At 35.9% G+C, this 14,789-nt stretch overlaps 1 protein-coding gene across 2 annotated transcripts in view; it reads left to right on the plus strand.

Moving 5' to 3' along the window:
* edem3 (ER degradation enhancer, mannosidase alpha-like 3) overlaps positions 1-14,450 on the plus strand; it is a 15,390-nt gene extending 940 nt beyond the window's left edge. The window contains exons 1-21 of one of the 2 annotated variants that reach the window (XM_073818705.1): positions 1-235; positions 321-366; positions 1,724-1,824; positions 1,933-1,972; positions 2,074-2,186; positions 2,288-2,438; positions 3,852-3,986; positions 5,738-5,843; positions 5,972-6,069; positions 6,439-6,564; positions 6,648-6,731; positions 6,836-6,919; positions 8,083-8,207; positions 8,365-8,539; positions 8,625-8,770; positions 9,803-9,947; positions 10,575-10,766; positions 10,919-11,084; positions 12,750-12,935; positions 13,092-13,139; positions 13,280-14,450. The exon at positions 1-235 is cut by the window's left edge and continues 940 nt beyond it. In XM_073818705.1, the coding sequence (XP_073674806.1) occupies positions 123-235; positions 321-366; positions 1,724-1,824; positions 1,933-1,972; positions 2,074-2,186; positions 2,288-2,438; positions 3,852-3,986; positions 5,738-5,843; positions 5,972-6,069; positions 6,439-6,564; positions 6,648-6,731; positions 6,836-6,919; positions 8,083-8,207; positions 8,365-8,539; positions 8,625-8,770; positions 9,803-9,947; positions 10,575-10,766; positions 10,919-11,084; positions 12,750-12,935; positions 13,092-13,139; positions 13,280-13,578 (2,679 nt within the window). In that variant the 5' untranslated portion in view covers positions 1-122 and the 3' untranslated portion in view covers positions 13,579-14,450. The remainder of the gene's footprint in view (positions 236-320; positions 367-1,723; positions 1,825-1,932; positions 1,973-2,073; positions 2,187-2,287; positions 2,439-3,851; positions 3,987-5,737; positions 5,844-5,971; positions 6,070-6,438; positions 6,565-6,647; positions 6,732-6,835; positions 6,920-8,082; positions 8,208-8,364; positions 8,540-8,624; positions 8,771-9,802; positions 9,948-10,574; positions 10,767-10,918; positions 11,085-12,749; positions 12,936-13,091; positions 13,140-13,279) is intronic. The other variant, XM_073818706.1, reaches the window with a different exon arrangement.
* Positions 14,451-14,789: the final 339 nt, after the last annotated feature.

A 14,789-nucleotide genomic window follows, 5' to 3' on the forward strand; every position in this document is an offset into this window, starting at 1 on the left:
GGTGGATGAACTCTAACTTGGTGCTATATAAACACATCTGAAATAGAAAGAGTTGACTCAGACACCTACCTGAGGTGTCTTCATCTACGTGAAGTCCATTGTGAAACCAGTGGATTTGATCCATGTGGATGCTTTATTCTGCAACAATGTTGCCTGCTTTTTTGCTGCTGTTTTTTATGGGAACCTCCATCAGGTTGTCGGAGGCCATGAGTAGAGATGAGAAGAACAAACTGAGGTATGAGTCTATGTGAGGACACATAAGATTATTGCTTGCTGTAAGAAAATGTATTTTTTAATTAAGAAATGCTTTTGCTTCTCAGGAACCAAGTGCTGGAAATGTTTGACCACGCTTATCAAAACTACATGGTATGTACACAGTACACTACTTAACTTTCCTTGTTAACAGTTGGGTACAAGGAAGTTCTAATGCCACCGTTCCAGTTGCTCTAATTTAAGCAAAAATACAGTACAATATTGTTAACAATTAACATAAATGGTTTCTATTTTAATATATTTTAAAATGTATTTTATTTCTGTGATGGAAAAAAAAATTTTATGTTGAAAACAGTTGTACTGTTTGATATTTTTGTCAAAACTGTGATACATTTTTTTCTGAAGATGAATTTTCTGATGAATAGAATATCATTTATTTGAAATAGAAATCTTTTGTAACATTATAAATGTTTTTACTGTAAGTTTTGATCAGTTTAATGCGTTCTTGCTGAATGAAATTATTCATATCTTTCAAAAAATATAAAAAACTTACAATACTTTCTGAGTAACAACAATTATGTGATTATGTGAGGTATAGGTTTATAGGTGAGGTTTTTTTTAATTTGCATGTAATTATGCATAGTTTATTGTTGTTAGTAAGAACATAGTGATGTTACTATAAATACACTTGGCAGATGTAAAATAGGTGTTGCTGCATTTCTTTCTATGAAGCACACAAAATATCTATTTATTTATTTGTTTATTTTTTGGTCCATACAGTGAAGGTCAGTCAAGTGTTGTTTTGGACCCCACTGACTTTCATCATATGTACAAACACTTTTTATAGTGCTGGGCAATGATTAATCGCGATTTATCACATCTGTAATAAGTTTTTGTTTATATAATAAATATACTGTGTATATTTATTATGTGTGCATATAAAGACACACACATACAGTATATATTTTGAAAATATTTGAATGTATTTACATGTGTATATATAATTTATATTATATATAAATATATTTAATATATAAACATAAAAATTTTCTTAAATATATATATATATGCATGTGTGTGTATTTATATATACTGTACATATATACATAATAAATATACACAGTGCACATATACGTGTTATGTACAGAAAAACTTTTATTTTAGATGCGATTAATTGCACATTATTAAAAATATCTAGAAGAAATAAAGTCAGAAACATTTGGAACAACATGAATGTGAGTAAGTGAAGCCAGAATTTTAAATTATCCTGTTAATGTGACTAGTTTACAAATAAATGTTCCTGACTTCCCAGAAGCCTCTATTATGCCCAGAAGTGAAACATAACATGTGTGAAACTGAAATGCGGTAACCTGCCGTTTCTCAAAAAAAAAAAAAAAAACACGCACAGGAGGGTGGTGCAGATTAATGATCAATGTTTGAGACAACAGCATTATAATTAAATTCTGCTTGATTTAATCACATTTCATCTCTGTTCTTCTCATTTTGACAGGACCATGCCTACCCCGCAGATGAGCTGATGCCTTTGACTTGCCGTGGGAGAGTACGTGGACTTGAGCCCAGTCGAGGGGATGTAGATGATGCCCTGGGGAAGTAAGTCTGTTCGAGAGAAAATAAAGATGGCGATGTGAAATTTCTTTTCATCGTTTTCTTTTTAAAGAAACGACATGTTGATGAAAACATCTTGTCCTGTTCCTTCAGGTTCTCTCTCACCCTCATCGACACTCTTGACACGCTTGCAGTGAGTAACATCTCAAACAAAACTTGAAACCTAATACAAACACTCATATGTACAGTTAAACCCAAGGTTGTTTGCTCATGACTTGTTCTGACATCTTACAGCTGTTGAATAAGACGGTGGAGTTCGAGGAGGCGGTGAGGAGAGTGGTGGCGGATGTACGGTTGGATAATGACATCGTGGTGTCCGTATTTGAAACCAACATCCGGGTGCTGGGGTGAGTAGACATCGCTGTCAGATAATCAAAATGGGCTGACAGAGTAAAAAACAAAATTTTCAAACTGTTTTGGTTGTGTAAAACTTTACTGTTCTCCATAGTGGACTGCTGGGAGGCCATTCTATGGCTGTCATGTTGAAAGAAAGTGGCCGAATGCTATGGTACCAGGATGAGCTGCTGCACATGGCCAAAGATCTTGGACTCAGACTGCTGCCTGCATTTAACACCAGCAGTGGCCTACCTTACCCTAGGGTGAGTAAATGCACACATGTACATGCATTGCATATACAATATGAATAATCAAAATGTCATCACTGGAATAAAAATATGTGACTTTGCATGTCTTTTTGGACATGAAATGGCCTCTTCATTTAGAGCATTAAAGGTGATCTATTATGCCCTTATAAGATGTAATATAAGCCTGAGTTGTCCCCAGAATGTGTCTGTGAAGTTTCATCTCAAAATACCTCACAGATCATTTATTATATCCGTTTAAAAATGTCTATTTTAAGTGGAAGCAGAAACACTCGTGCATGGCTCTTTAAATGCAAATGAGCTGCTGATTTTTCCAGAAAAGGGCTGTGCCTTTACAGTTAATACCTCAGATACTCTGCCAAAAATCATCAGTTTGGTTTCGATTATCACATCTGTCGCCTTGAAATAATGCGTTTTAAAGCCATATCAGTTTAAACGTCTGATACACAGTTTTTTAAGCGCACACATCCGAAGCACACACACACAAAGCGACTGTCACACGGCATGTGAGTACTAAACTATTCTCTTAATATTCTTTGTCTTATTGCGCTTCAACTGTCAAATCCACACAAGTTTATGTTAAAAACACAAGTTACAAAAACAGTTATGTTTTTGAACAGCTAGGAAAGAAATCACATTTGTATTAGATCTGTGTGGCAGCAGTGTAATATACATCAGTAAATCCACTTCTCTCCTGTCTCCTCTGAGGCTGGGACTCTAAATAGTGTTAGCATGCTTTGCGCAAACTTTTGCCATGGCGTTAGAACTGGTACACCGCTGTCGTTTGCTAAAACAAAATGGCGGTGCTGTGGGTGAAAACCTGCAGATTAAGGTGTGGTAATGTTATAATAAGATCCCCTTACCACATCACTTGGGGGAGCAAAATCTGAGCGGCTTGTTTTTCACATGCTTGCAGAGAAAGGCTTACCAAAATAAAGTTACATGGTTGTCCTTTTTCACATTTTCTGGGTTGGTAAATGCACCGAGACCTGTTTATAGCACAGAAAAAAGTCAGATTTTCATTATGTCCCCTTTAATTATCTCAATTTTGAATCTCTTTTAAATAGACTGTTCTGATCATGTCAGTGTTTGTTGAAGTCTGCCTTGGGGAAATGAACACTGCCCACAGTGGCTGCACAATCTCATCATCATGACCGCCCCTTACCCTTTTGCTGTTCGTTTATTATATAGACTTAGAGTTTCACTGTATACTCACAGAACATTCACAGAACCTATTGTTTTCAACATTAAAAAGAAATGTTACTTGAGCGCCAAATCATCTTATTAGAATATCTGAAAGATCATGTGAGACTGAAGACTGAAGTAATGGCCATCACATTAAATTGTAATAATATTTTACAGTGTTACTGTATTTTTTGATACAAACAATTTTTGATCCTGCATTTACAGGTGAACCTGCGTTATGGAGTTCGTGGACCCGAGACCCGTACAGGCACCGAAACGGACACCTGTACTGCTTGTGCCGGGACAATCATTCTAGAATTTGCAGCCTTGAGCCGCTTTACTGGGGACCCCACATTTGAGGTAAAAATAGCTTAATGTTGGAAAAGTGAACAAATGTATGTATGAAATGTACTTATATAACCTTCAGATAAATATTTATTTTTATAGTACTTATTTACAGTTGCAGTCGGAATTATTCAACCCACCATAAACTGCAGTACTTTACAAATACAAGCTTTTCTGAAGACTTGATAAAAATTGCATCTATAACAGATTGCTGGCATATTAAAAGTGATAATGTCAATACATAATGTAATATTTTTGAGTTCTAGGATTTTTTAATAACAGAGCTGTGTCATAATTATTCAACCCCTATCAACATTGCTGTTTTTAGTCACTTATTTATATGGTGAGGAAGAAAAACACAAGGCTATATAAAGATTTCTAAGACATTAAAAGTTTCTAAAGACACAACTGGCAGCCTTATTCCTTAGCTTAAAATATGTTGTACCAGAAAACCTTTGAGGGTGTTGAAGAAAAAGCACAATATCATAAAATGTTTGATCAGAACAACTGAAGAAAAACCTGCAATGTATAGCCAAAGACTTTCAAGATGACACAATGAAAAGTGGAAAAACATTTCAATGCAGAGTATAAGATGAACACAAGACAAGCATGGCTTTCATGTTGGGGCATCTTGGCGAATACACTCTTGACCAAGAAGAACATAAAATGCTGACTTGAATATGCTGAAATTTATTTAGGTAGACCTGTGAAGTTCTGGAAGAATGTTTTATGGAGTGATGTGACCAAACTGAAACTTTTTGGATCTGTGGATAAGTGGTATGTCTAGTGCAAAAAAGAAAAAGTTTATAAGCAGAAGAACACCATGTCCATAGTCAAACACTGAGGTGGACCAGTCTTGTTACAGGGGTGTCTTATTGTTGCAGGAAAAGGAAATTATGACTATATGTAGGGCATGGGTTCTTTGAAGTATCAGGCCATTTTGGCAAGAATTGTGATGCCTTGGGTGCAGCCATCCCAAAGTAAACATCCAAATTTGCTTATGCTTGGTTCAGGGATCAGTTATAGAATGTTCTTGAGTGGCCTGTTCAGTCTCCAGATTTAACTCTCATTGAAAATATTTCGTTGACTTTTTAAGGTGAGGAATGGGCCATGATTGTAGTAGAGAGGTGACAGAAGCTTCTTAACACTTCCAAGCAGAGTTTATTGGTGGTTTTAAAAAATAAAAGATTCTGCATCAAATTTAGAGACAATTAGATTTTTTTACATCAACTTACATTCTCAGAATTACTCAAATGTGTATTAATAGACTTTCTCTAATAGTCTACAGATGCCTATGTTGAATTGTTTTCACAAAATTTAGTTCTCTGCAGCAAAATGTCTTGCTGGTCGAGGTTGAATAATTTCGATTGCAACTGTAACCTCTAGAGAAATGTTTGAAAACTTTGTATGTGTTTTGTATAATTCATGTTGACTAGAGCCCTTAAACTCACCAAGCTAGTAGAAATACTGTTAAGATTGTTTTGTAACAAACTAACAATGAAGCGCTGACGTCATTTCAGCCTGAAGTGTTGATTCTTGGAGTGTTTGTACACGTTCTGTCTACAGAATTATAGCGCAGATCTCATATGACATAACTGTGCTGTCTGTAAGACAAAGACAACATTAGCATGAGTTGTTGTGCACTATGAAAAGTATTATGAGGTTAGGAATGTTCTCATTGTGTGTGGTGAAAGAGACTTACGATGACTAAATCTATTGAAGTAGGCCAATATTTAGGTGTTGGTGTTCTGTGGTATTGTTTACAGGCTCATGCAAGAAGAGCTCTTGACTTCCTTTGGGAAAAGAGACAGAGGAACAGTAATCTAGTGGGAACAACCATCAATATCCACTCAGGAGAATGGGTCCGCAGGGGTGAGGCTGAATCATACCCAACAAGCTAGTCGAAACATGAAACAAATGTGGTTATATACGGATAAATGAGGGAAAACTCAAGTCTGAATCATTTTGTGTTTTTGTCATTTGTATTTTTCCCATAACAGACAGCGGAGTTGGGGCAGGCATAGATTCCTATTATGAGTACTTAATGAAGGCTTATATATTACTTGGAGATGATCAATTTCTGCAGCGCTTTAACACTGTGAGTATGTTTCCTTACAATTATTTATTATTTAAAGGAATAGTTCACCCAAAAATGAAAACTCAAAATTACTCACCCTCATGTCATTCCAAACCCGTAAGATTTTGTTTATCTGCACAAAAGACATTTTTTATAAAACCCGAGAGCTTTCTGACCTTTTCTGACGGAAACCTAACTACCACGTTCAAAGCCCAGAAAGGTAGTAATGACATTGTTGAAATAGTCCATGTGACATCAGTGGTTCAATGTCCTTACTACCTTTCTGGGCCTTGAATGTCTCAGTTGCATTGCTGACTATGCAGGGCCAAAAAGGCTTTGGATTTCATCAAATATATCGTAATGATTGTGATTGTCTGGCATGTATTTCAGCACTATGCATCCATTATGAAGTACATCAGCCAACCTCCTCTGCTCCTGGACGTCCACATCCACAAACCCCTGCTGCCAGCTCGCACCTGGATGGACTCCTTGCTTGCCTTTTTCCCTGGATTACAGGTGAGTAATCAGTGTTATCTTGGTTACATTCAGTCATTAAAAAATCCAAATGTAGGAGCTCTGCACTTGTCTGCTCATTGCAGGTGTTAAAGGGAGATATCCGCCCAGCTATAGAGACGCATGAAATGCTTTATCAGGTCACCAAGAAGCACAACTTCCTCCCTGAGGTACATCCTCTTTTCTGCTGTCTGTCTTTTTTGATTTCATCACTGTCTGTGGTTTGCAAACTCTTTTTGACTTGGGCCCACCCCCTCACGTACTGTCTCGCCAGGCCTTCACCACTGATTTCAGGGTTCACTGGGCTCAGCACCCCCTCCGGCCAGAGTTTGCAGAAAGCACCTACTTCCTCTATAAGGTACAGAGGTGTCACTGAGTTCTCAGCTGAATCTTAATACTCATGCTGCATTGCTTCTGCAGTAATGCGTTCGACCTTGTACTTTAATGTAGTTAACTATGGAAGCCCTTTAAAAAAAAAAAGGTAATTGCAACTTTTTATCTCACAATTCTGACATTTTTTTCTCAGAATTGCACGATACAAACTCGCAATTCTGATTTTTTTTCTCGGAATTGTGAGATATAAACTCGAAATTGTGAGTAATAAAGTCACAATTGCAAGATACAAACTCCAAATTGCGAGTTATAAAGTCAGAATTGCAAGATATAAAGTCACAATTCTGACTTTTTTCTCTGAATTGTGAGGTATAATGTCGGAATTGCAAGATATAAAGTCACAATTCTGATTTTTTTTTTTCTCAGAACTGCGTGATATGAACTCACAATTGCGAGAAATAAAGTTAGAATTGTAAGATATAAACTCAAAATTGTGAGCTATAAAGTCCAATTTCTCAGAATTGCAAGTTTACATCTGACAATTATGATTTATCTCGCAATTGTGAGTTATAAACTTTGCAATTCTGATTTTATAACTCGCAATTTGGAGTTTATATCTTGCAATTGTGACTTTATTACTCACAATTTCGAGTTTATATCACTCAGATCTGAAAAAAAATCTGAGTTGTGATTTATTACGTGTTTTAGGAGAAATATTAAGGAAATTAGGAGAAAAGAAGTCAGAATTGCGAGATACAAACACAGTTTTTATCCCACAAGTCTGGCTTAATAACTCGCAATTGTTATAAAGTCAGAATTCTAAGAAAAAAGTAACTATTTCAAGATATAAACTCGCAATTCTGACTTTATAACTTGTAAAAAACGTACAGTTGCGAGATATAAACGCGCAATTTTGAGAAAAAAAGTTAATTGCGAGATATAAACTCGCGATCCTGAGAAAAAAAAGTTAATTGCGAGATATAAACTTGCGATCCTGAGAAAAAGTCACAATTGCGAGTTTATATCTTGCAATACTGACTTTATAACTGGCAATTGCCAGTTTATATCACGCAATTTCAGAATTGTGAGATAAGTCGCAATTACCTTTTTTATTTTTCATTCCGTGGGCGGAAACAGGCTTCTATAGTAAACTGTTGAGACAATACAAATAATTAATTTTCTCCAAAGGCTACCCGAGATCCATATTACCTGGAGGTGGGCCGCACCATACTAGAGAACCTGAACCGGTTTGCTCGGGTTCCCTGTGGCTTCGCTGCTATGAAGGATGTAAGGACGGGGAGTCATGAGGACCGGTAAGAGCATGTGTAAAGAGGATGTTGGTTTCTATGAAATATTTTTGTACAAATAGTTTGAGCGGATTTTGTAAAGTGAGCATTTATGAGTAAAGAGTGGGCGACAGGCTGTCTCATGGCATTTTTATTTCTCTTCATTACCACCCACCTGTTTCAGCATGGACTCGTTTTTCCTGGCGGAGATGTTTAAGTACCTGTTCCTGCTGTTTGCTGAGGAGGAGGATTTGCCTTTTAATGTGGAGGACTACGTCTTTACCACAGAAGCTCATCTGCTGCCTCTTTCCCTCTCCACTGCTTCAAACTCACAGCCGCCCCCTGTGGTCAACAATGTGGTACTGCACTTTTACTTAAGCATTTTTACTGTTTGCATACTTGTAGCGGATCAAATGTTAATATACTATTTTTCTGTCACCTCAGGCTGTAGAAGAGCTTGATGACTCAAATTTTGAGTGGACTTGCCCTAACACCCGCCTACTCTTTCCTGATCCCGCCTTCCCACGCAATCTCCGCGAGCCAATAAGGAGCGCTGTGGATAAGAGTTGTCCGCGCCCCATCACTCATCGGTGAGAAAGTGATATAACCAGCTGATCTATCTTTAAATAGCATTTTACATAATTATATCATATATACAGTTGAAGTCAAAAGTTTACATACACCTTGCAGAATCTGCAAAATGTTTTCACCAAAATAAGAGGGATCATACAAAATGTTATTTTTTATTTAGTACTGACCTGAATAAGATATTTCACATAAAATATATTTACATATAATCCACAAGAGACAATAATAGTTGACTTTATAAAAATGACCCATTCAAAAGTTTACATACACTTGATTCTTAATACTGTGTTGTGACTTGAATGATTCAGAGCTGTGTTTTTTTTGTTTTGTGATAGTTGTTCATGAGTCCCTTGTTTATCCTGAACAGTTAAACTGCCTGTTCTTCAGAAAAATCCTTCAGGTTGCACAAATTCTTTGGTTTTCCAGCATTTTTGAACTCTTTCCAACAATGACTGTATGATTTTGAGATCCATCTTTTCACACTGAGGACGGCTGAGGGACTCGGATGCAACAAAAATACAGAAAAACCAAAGAATTTGTGGGACTTGAAGGATTTTTCTAAAAAATAGCAATCAGTTTAGTTGTTAAGAATAAACAAGTATCACTAAACAAAAAAACACAGCTGTGGATCATTCAGGTAAGAACACAGTATTAAGAATCAAGAATCATGTAAACTTTTGAACAGGGTCATTTTTATAAATTATTATAGTATTTTCTCTTGTGGACTATATGTAAATATATTTTATGTGAAATATCTTATTCAGGTCAGTACTAAATAAAAAATAAGATGCATTTTGTATGATTTCTCTTATTTTGGTAAAATAATTAACATTTAGCAAATTCTGCAAGGTGTATGTTAACTTTTGACTTCAACTGTATATAGTGTATGTGTATTCATAATTTCAGCCACTTTTTTTTTTTATAATTTTTAAAAATATTTGTACAACAAACACAGCTGCTCAGCTTTAAATTACAAGAGGTTTTCAAAAAGACATTTAATGATTTTTTTTTTCTCCCCCATCTGTCTTCTGCAGAGAACCTGGTATGGGACGTCCTCCTCTTAGGGCTCAAGACTTCATGGCCAATAACCCTGAACATCTGGAGCTGCTGAGGCGGATGGGCGTAAGTCTCATCCATTTGAAGGATGGCAGAGTACAACTCGTTCAACATGCCACACAGGTACCATCTTTTTAACGCTCTAAACCTGCTGGCTTACATTGTGTATTGTGTATTTTAAGTTTTTTTTTCAGCAGTTATAAATGCAATTATTATATTATCTTATCTTATATTATATTATATTATATTAAATTATCTGTGACCCTGGACCACAAAATTAGTCATATGGGTCAATTTTTTAAATTGAGATTTATATATCATCTGAAAGTTGAATAAATAAGCTTTCCATTGTTGTATAGTTTATGGTATTTGGCCGAGATACAACTATTTGAAAATCTGGAATCTGAGGGTGCAAAAAAAAAAAAAAACATTGAGAAAATCGCCGAAAATGAAGTTCTTAGCAATGCATATTACCAATCAAAAATTAGGTTTTGATATATTTCCAGTAGGATATTTACAAAATATCTTCATGGAACATCCTAATGATTTTAGCGTAAAACAAATATATACATTTTGACCCATACGATGTATTTTTGGCTATTGCTACAAATATACCGGTGCTACTTGAGACTGGTATAATAAATATTATATTATTTTATTATTATTATAAATAACATAGGAATTATACTATTGAATTTGTATTTTGAATCTGTAGGTTTGAACAAAATTTCCCTTTCTTCCTCACTATAGGCAGTGAGCGCAGTCGCTGCAGAGGATGGCATGCGTTTCATGCAGGAAATGATGGAGCTGTCCAGCCAGCAGCAAAAAGAGCAGCTTCCTCCTCGAGCTGTTCAGATAGTTTCGCACCCCTTTTTTGGTAGAGTGGTTCTGACCGCAGGCCCTGCGCAGTTTGGAATGGATCTTTCCAAAAGCAGTTCTGGAGTGAGTGTGATTAACTGTGACCTTTAACTATGAACTTTCTCACTTTTTGGCTATTTCTGTGTTGTTCTTGGTTTGTTCTTGCTACAGGGTATGCATTTTTTTTAGTCATGCTACTGTACACTGTGTATTTTCTCTTTTTCCCTCTCCCTCAGGTGCGTGGGTACGTAACTGTAGCGGAGCCCTATAACGGCTGCTCTGAGTTGAGTAACGGTGAGATTGTGGCTGGCCGCATCGCTCTGCTGCAAAGAGGCCAGTGCATGTTTGCAGAAAAGGCAAGGCACATTCAGAAAGCTGGAGCCATCGGAGGCATCGTCATAGGTGAGATATGTTTTAGGGAGTCAAAGTAAATGTCATGTATTTCAGGAGTTTTCAGTACTTTTTGATGCCAGTGTCCCCAAAATGTAATGATTATATTGTATATTGTTATTGTACTGAAGCCCAGCCAATTATTACTAATGTGCCAAGTAAATTATTAAAATATCATCTGGAAAATATTTTTTTTAGTTTTTATTAAGTTGGCAGTGTATTTTCCCCATTAATGTTATACTACCAGTCAAAAGTTTTTGAACAGTAAGATAGTTTTTAAGTTTTAAAGTCTCTTCTGCTCACCAAGCCTGCATTTATTTGACCCAAGTACAGCAAAAACACTAAAATTCTGAATTATTTTTACTTTTTAAAATAATATTTTAAAATGTAATTTATTCCTGTGATCAAAGCTTCATCACAGCATCTTCAGCATCATTACTTCAGTCTTCAGTGTCACATGATCCTTCAGAAATCATTCTAATATGCTGATTTGCTGTTCAAGAAACATTTATTTTTATTATTATTATTATTATTATCAATATTTAAAACAGGATTTTGTGATGATCCAAAGATCAGCTTTCATCTGAAAGAAAAAACATTCAAAAGTTTGGAGTCAGCATCATGTTATTTAATTTTTTTGAAAAAGAAAATATAGAAAGGAATACTTTTATTTAGCAAGATTGCTTTAAATTGATCAAAAGTGATGAAAAAAATTCTATTTCAGATAAACACTGTTCTTCTGAACTTTTTATTCATCAAAAAAACCTGAAAAAATTATACTTTGCTGTTTTCAACATAATAGTAATAAATGGGTTATTTTTTTCAGAAGCAAATAAGAATATTTTCTGAATAAATTCTGAATAATCATGACTAGAGTAATGTTTCTAAAAATTCAGCTTTGAAATAATTTTAAATAGCAAAAATATTTCAAGATGTTACTGTTTTTGCTGTACTTTGAATCAAATAAATGCAGGCTTGGTGAGCAGAAGAGATTAATTTAAAAAAACATAAAAAATCTTACTGTTCAAAAATATTTGACTATTAGTGTACATGTGAAACGGTTAAATTCAGATTGTTTGTATAGCACTTTTCATGCTGAATATTATTTTAAAGCAGTTTTACCTAAAACCCTCTTGCGGGCCCCTGGGGTCCGTTGGACTCCTGTTTCTAAAGCCCTGATCTAGTTAATGGCCTATTTGATTTTGACTACTTAAAATGAATTATTATCATTTTTATTGTTTTTGTACCAGTGTTATTAGTGTTATTAATATTCTGTTGAAGTATTTATTCTTTTATGCTTCATGCTTTATTTTTGTATTTCCAGTTTCCATAGAATTTTTTGTAATTTAGATTTTTATTTTTATTTTTTTTATTAATTTCAGTTTAGGTTTATTGTATTTTTTCTTATGTTTTAGTTCACATTTTTTCCATCAAATTCTCTTTTTAATTTATTTGAACTTTTTTATTTTTAAATAAAATCATTTTTATTTTATATTTATATAAATATAATTTATTTTTAAAAATTAAATAAAGAAATAGCTAGTTTGTAATTAATTTTAACACTATCAACAGTTTTGTACAGAATAAGTCAGTTTTAGTATTAATCTTTTTTTGTTTCTAGAATAGAACAAAATACAGTTAGTAGAATTAATTGTCTTTTTTGTCACTTCTGTTTAGATGACAATGAGGGCAGCAGCAGTGATACGGCCCCATTGTTCCAAATGGCGGGAGATGGACGGAACACTGATGATGTCACTTTACCGCTCCTCTTCCTGTTCCACAAAGAGGGCAACATCCTGTTGGAGGCTCTAAAGGAGTACAGGGAGGTGGAGGTGCTGCTCAGCAATAAAGCTAGAGACAGAGGTGAGACAGCGAATGTTAATATGTAAGGAAGGTGGAATGGTGCATCATCTACTTTCATTCCTTTCTAATTATTCTTCCTTTATTACTCTTTCCCTCTGTGTTTGTAACTGTTCTCCCTTTCCACTGCTTTTCCCTACTTTCTTATTGGATGAGCAGAATCCATATTTAAGGGGAAAGCCCTCCCGGGCGCCCTGTTGGATGGCAGTAAGTACCCCTTCCTCTATGGGTTTCCCTCCATGCATCAAACCCACTTGTTTATAATGCTGCGTACATGTTGCAAAGATGCACGCCTAAGTAGATTAAATAGATTCCGTGAGGTTCATTCAACTGACTTATTTTTTAAGGTACGGATGGAGCCGAAGAAGAGGACTGCTCCACAGAGGAGAAAGACCAGACTTCTCCTGCTTCTTCAGAACCTGTTGACCAATCACAAGTCACTACTCAGGAACAGACAACAGACGACCCAGTCGTGGAACAAGAGCCGGTACAGCCAGCAGAGGGACTTGGCAGTTACGTCCCAGTGGACGTAGGGGAGGAGCCTGCGGTGGACGGAGACTCTGACAGCCAATCAGTGGACTCGCTGATGGCAGATTGGCAGGAGGACTTGGAGGCGTTTAAGCAGATGGAAAAGGACGAGCTTTGACATTTCCCTCCATCTCGGACTCCGCTGTTCCAGGTTGTCCCAGCCATAGCACAAACTGAGAAATCAGTTGTGTCGAGTAGGGACAATATATCAGACAGGCGTGATTAAGAACTCTGATTCGAAGAGCTCATTTTCTACGGCCAGTTCTCAGGGGCTTCTTTTCTGTTTTCTTCAACTGAAAGCTGAAAACTGTTATTCCAGATCTCACCCACACATTACCACTTGCCTCTTTCTCTACATGCCTAGGGTACACAGTCACTCCTGTTTTTGTCTTCCTTCTAACAAATGGATTCCCTGATTATTGAAGCGCAGGCTTAAATCATCAGCGCTGATTAATCATCTGAAGGATTGATTAATTTAATGGCTGGTTTAACTGTGATGAATTGCTTTTTTGCAATAGGATTCATACTCGGTTCTCGTCTCAGTTTGCAGGGTCTGAAAAAAGAAAACACAAACAACATTATGGAATGATATATGTGTATGTTTGAGTGTTTGTATGTATGTATGTTTATCGTTTTTAATTAACAAGAAAATCAGCCTGGGAGCCAAACAAACCTCCTGCAGTTCAAAAACGCTCCTTCCAGCCTTCCACATTAAGTATTTAACGGTCTTATACATTCAGTCCAGCGAATGATGACTTTATGATGAGGTCATTATTTAAAAAGAAAAGCATTAAAGGACCACGGATGACAACTTTGCATGTCAGTGACAGGCTTTTTTTCCAAGGATGAAGGAGACATGCGAAGCATCCTGAAGGATCCGCCAGAGGGCGCCATTGTTTCATTGCGCCCAATAGCTAATTAATTGACTGGGAGACCATGCCAAGGGGCATGAAACGTGATAAGCTCAATAAAATTGATTGAAAATTTTAATATATGCCTCCTTTTTATTGGATAGGCTTTCTATCAAGTGTAATATTCATGGGGGGATGGGGGAACTTGATTAAATTTTAGCTTTATGAACTTGTGCGTGCAATAAATTCATCCCCCTTGTAATCTTGTAAAGCAGCAGTTCGGCTGTTGTATCTACAGTAAAAACACACTAAAACTAAATATATTATTACCTGTATTCCTACTGAAAACACCTTTCTGTTGGCAGAGTTTACCGTAGAGCAATGTATACACAAAAACAATTTCTAAAATTTTTTACAAAATTAAAAAATATATTTTTAATTAAAAAAAGGATTTTATCAAAAGTGACAGTAAAGACTT

This window comes from Garra rufa, chromosome 15 (assembly GCF_049309525.1).
Source record: "Garra rufa chromosome 15, GarRuf1.0, whole genome shotgun sequence".
In the NCBI taxonomy this organism is placed as follows: Eukaryota; Metazoa; Chordata; class Actinopteri; order Cypriniformes; family Cyprinidae; genus Garra; species Garra rufa.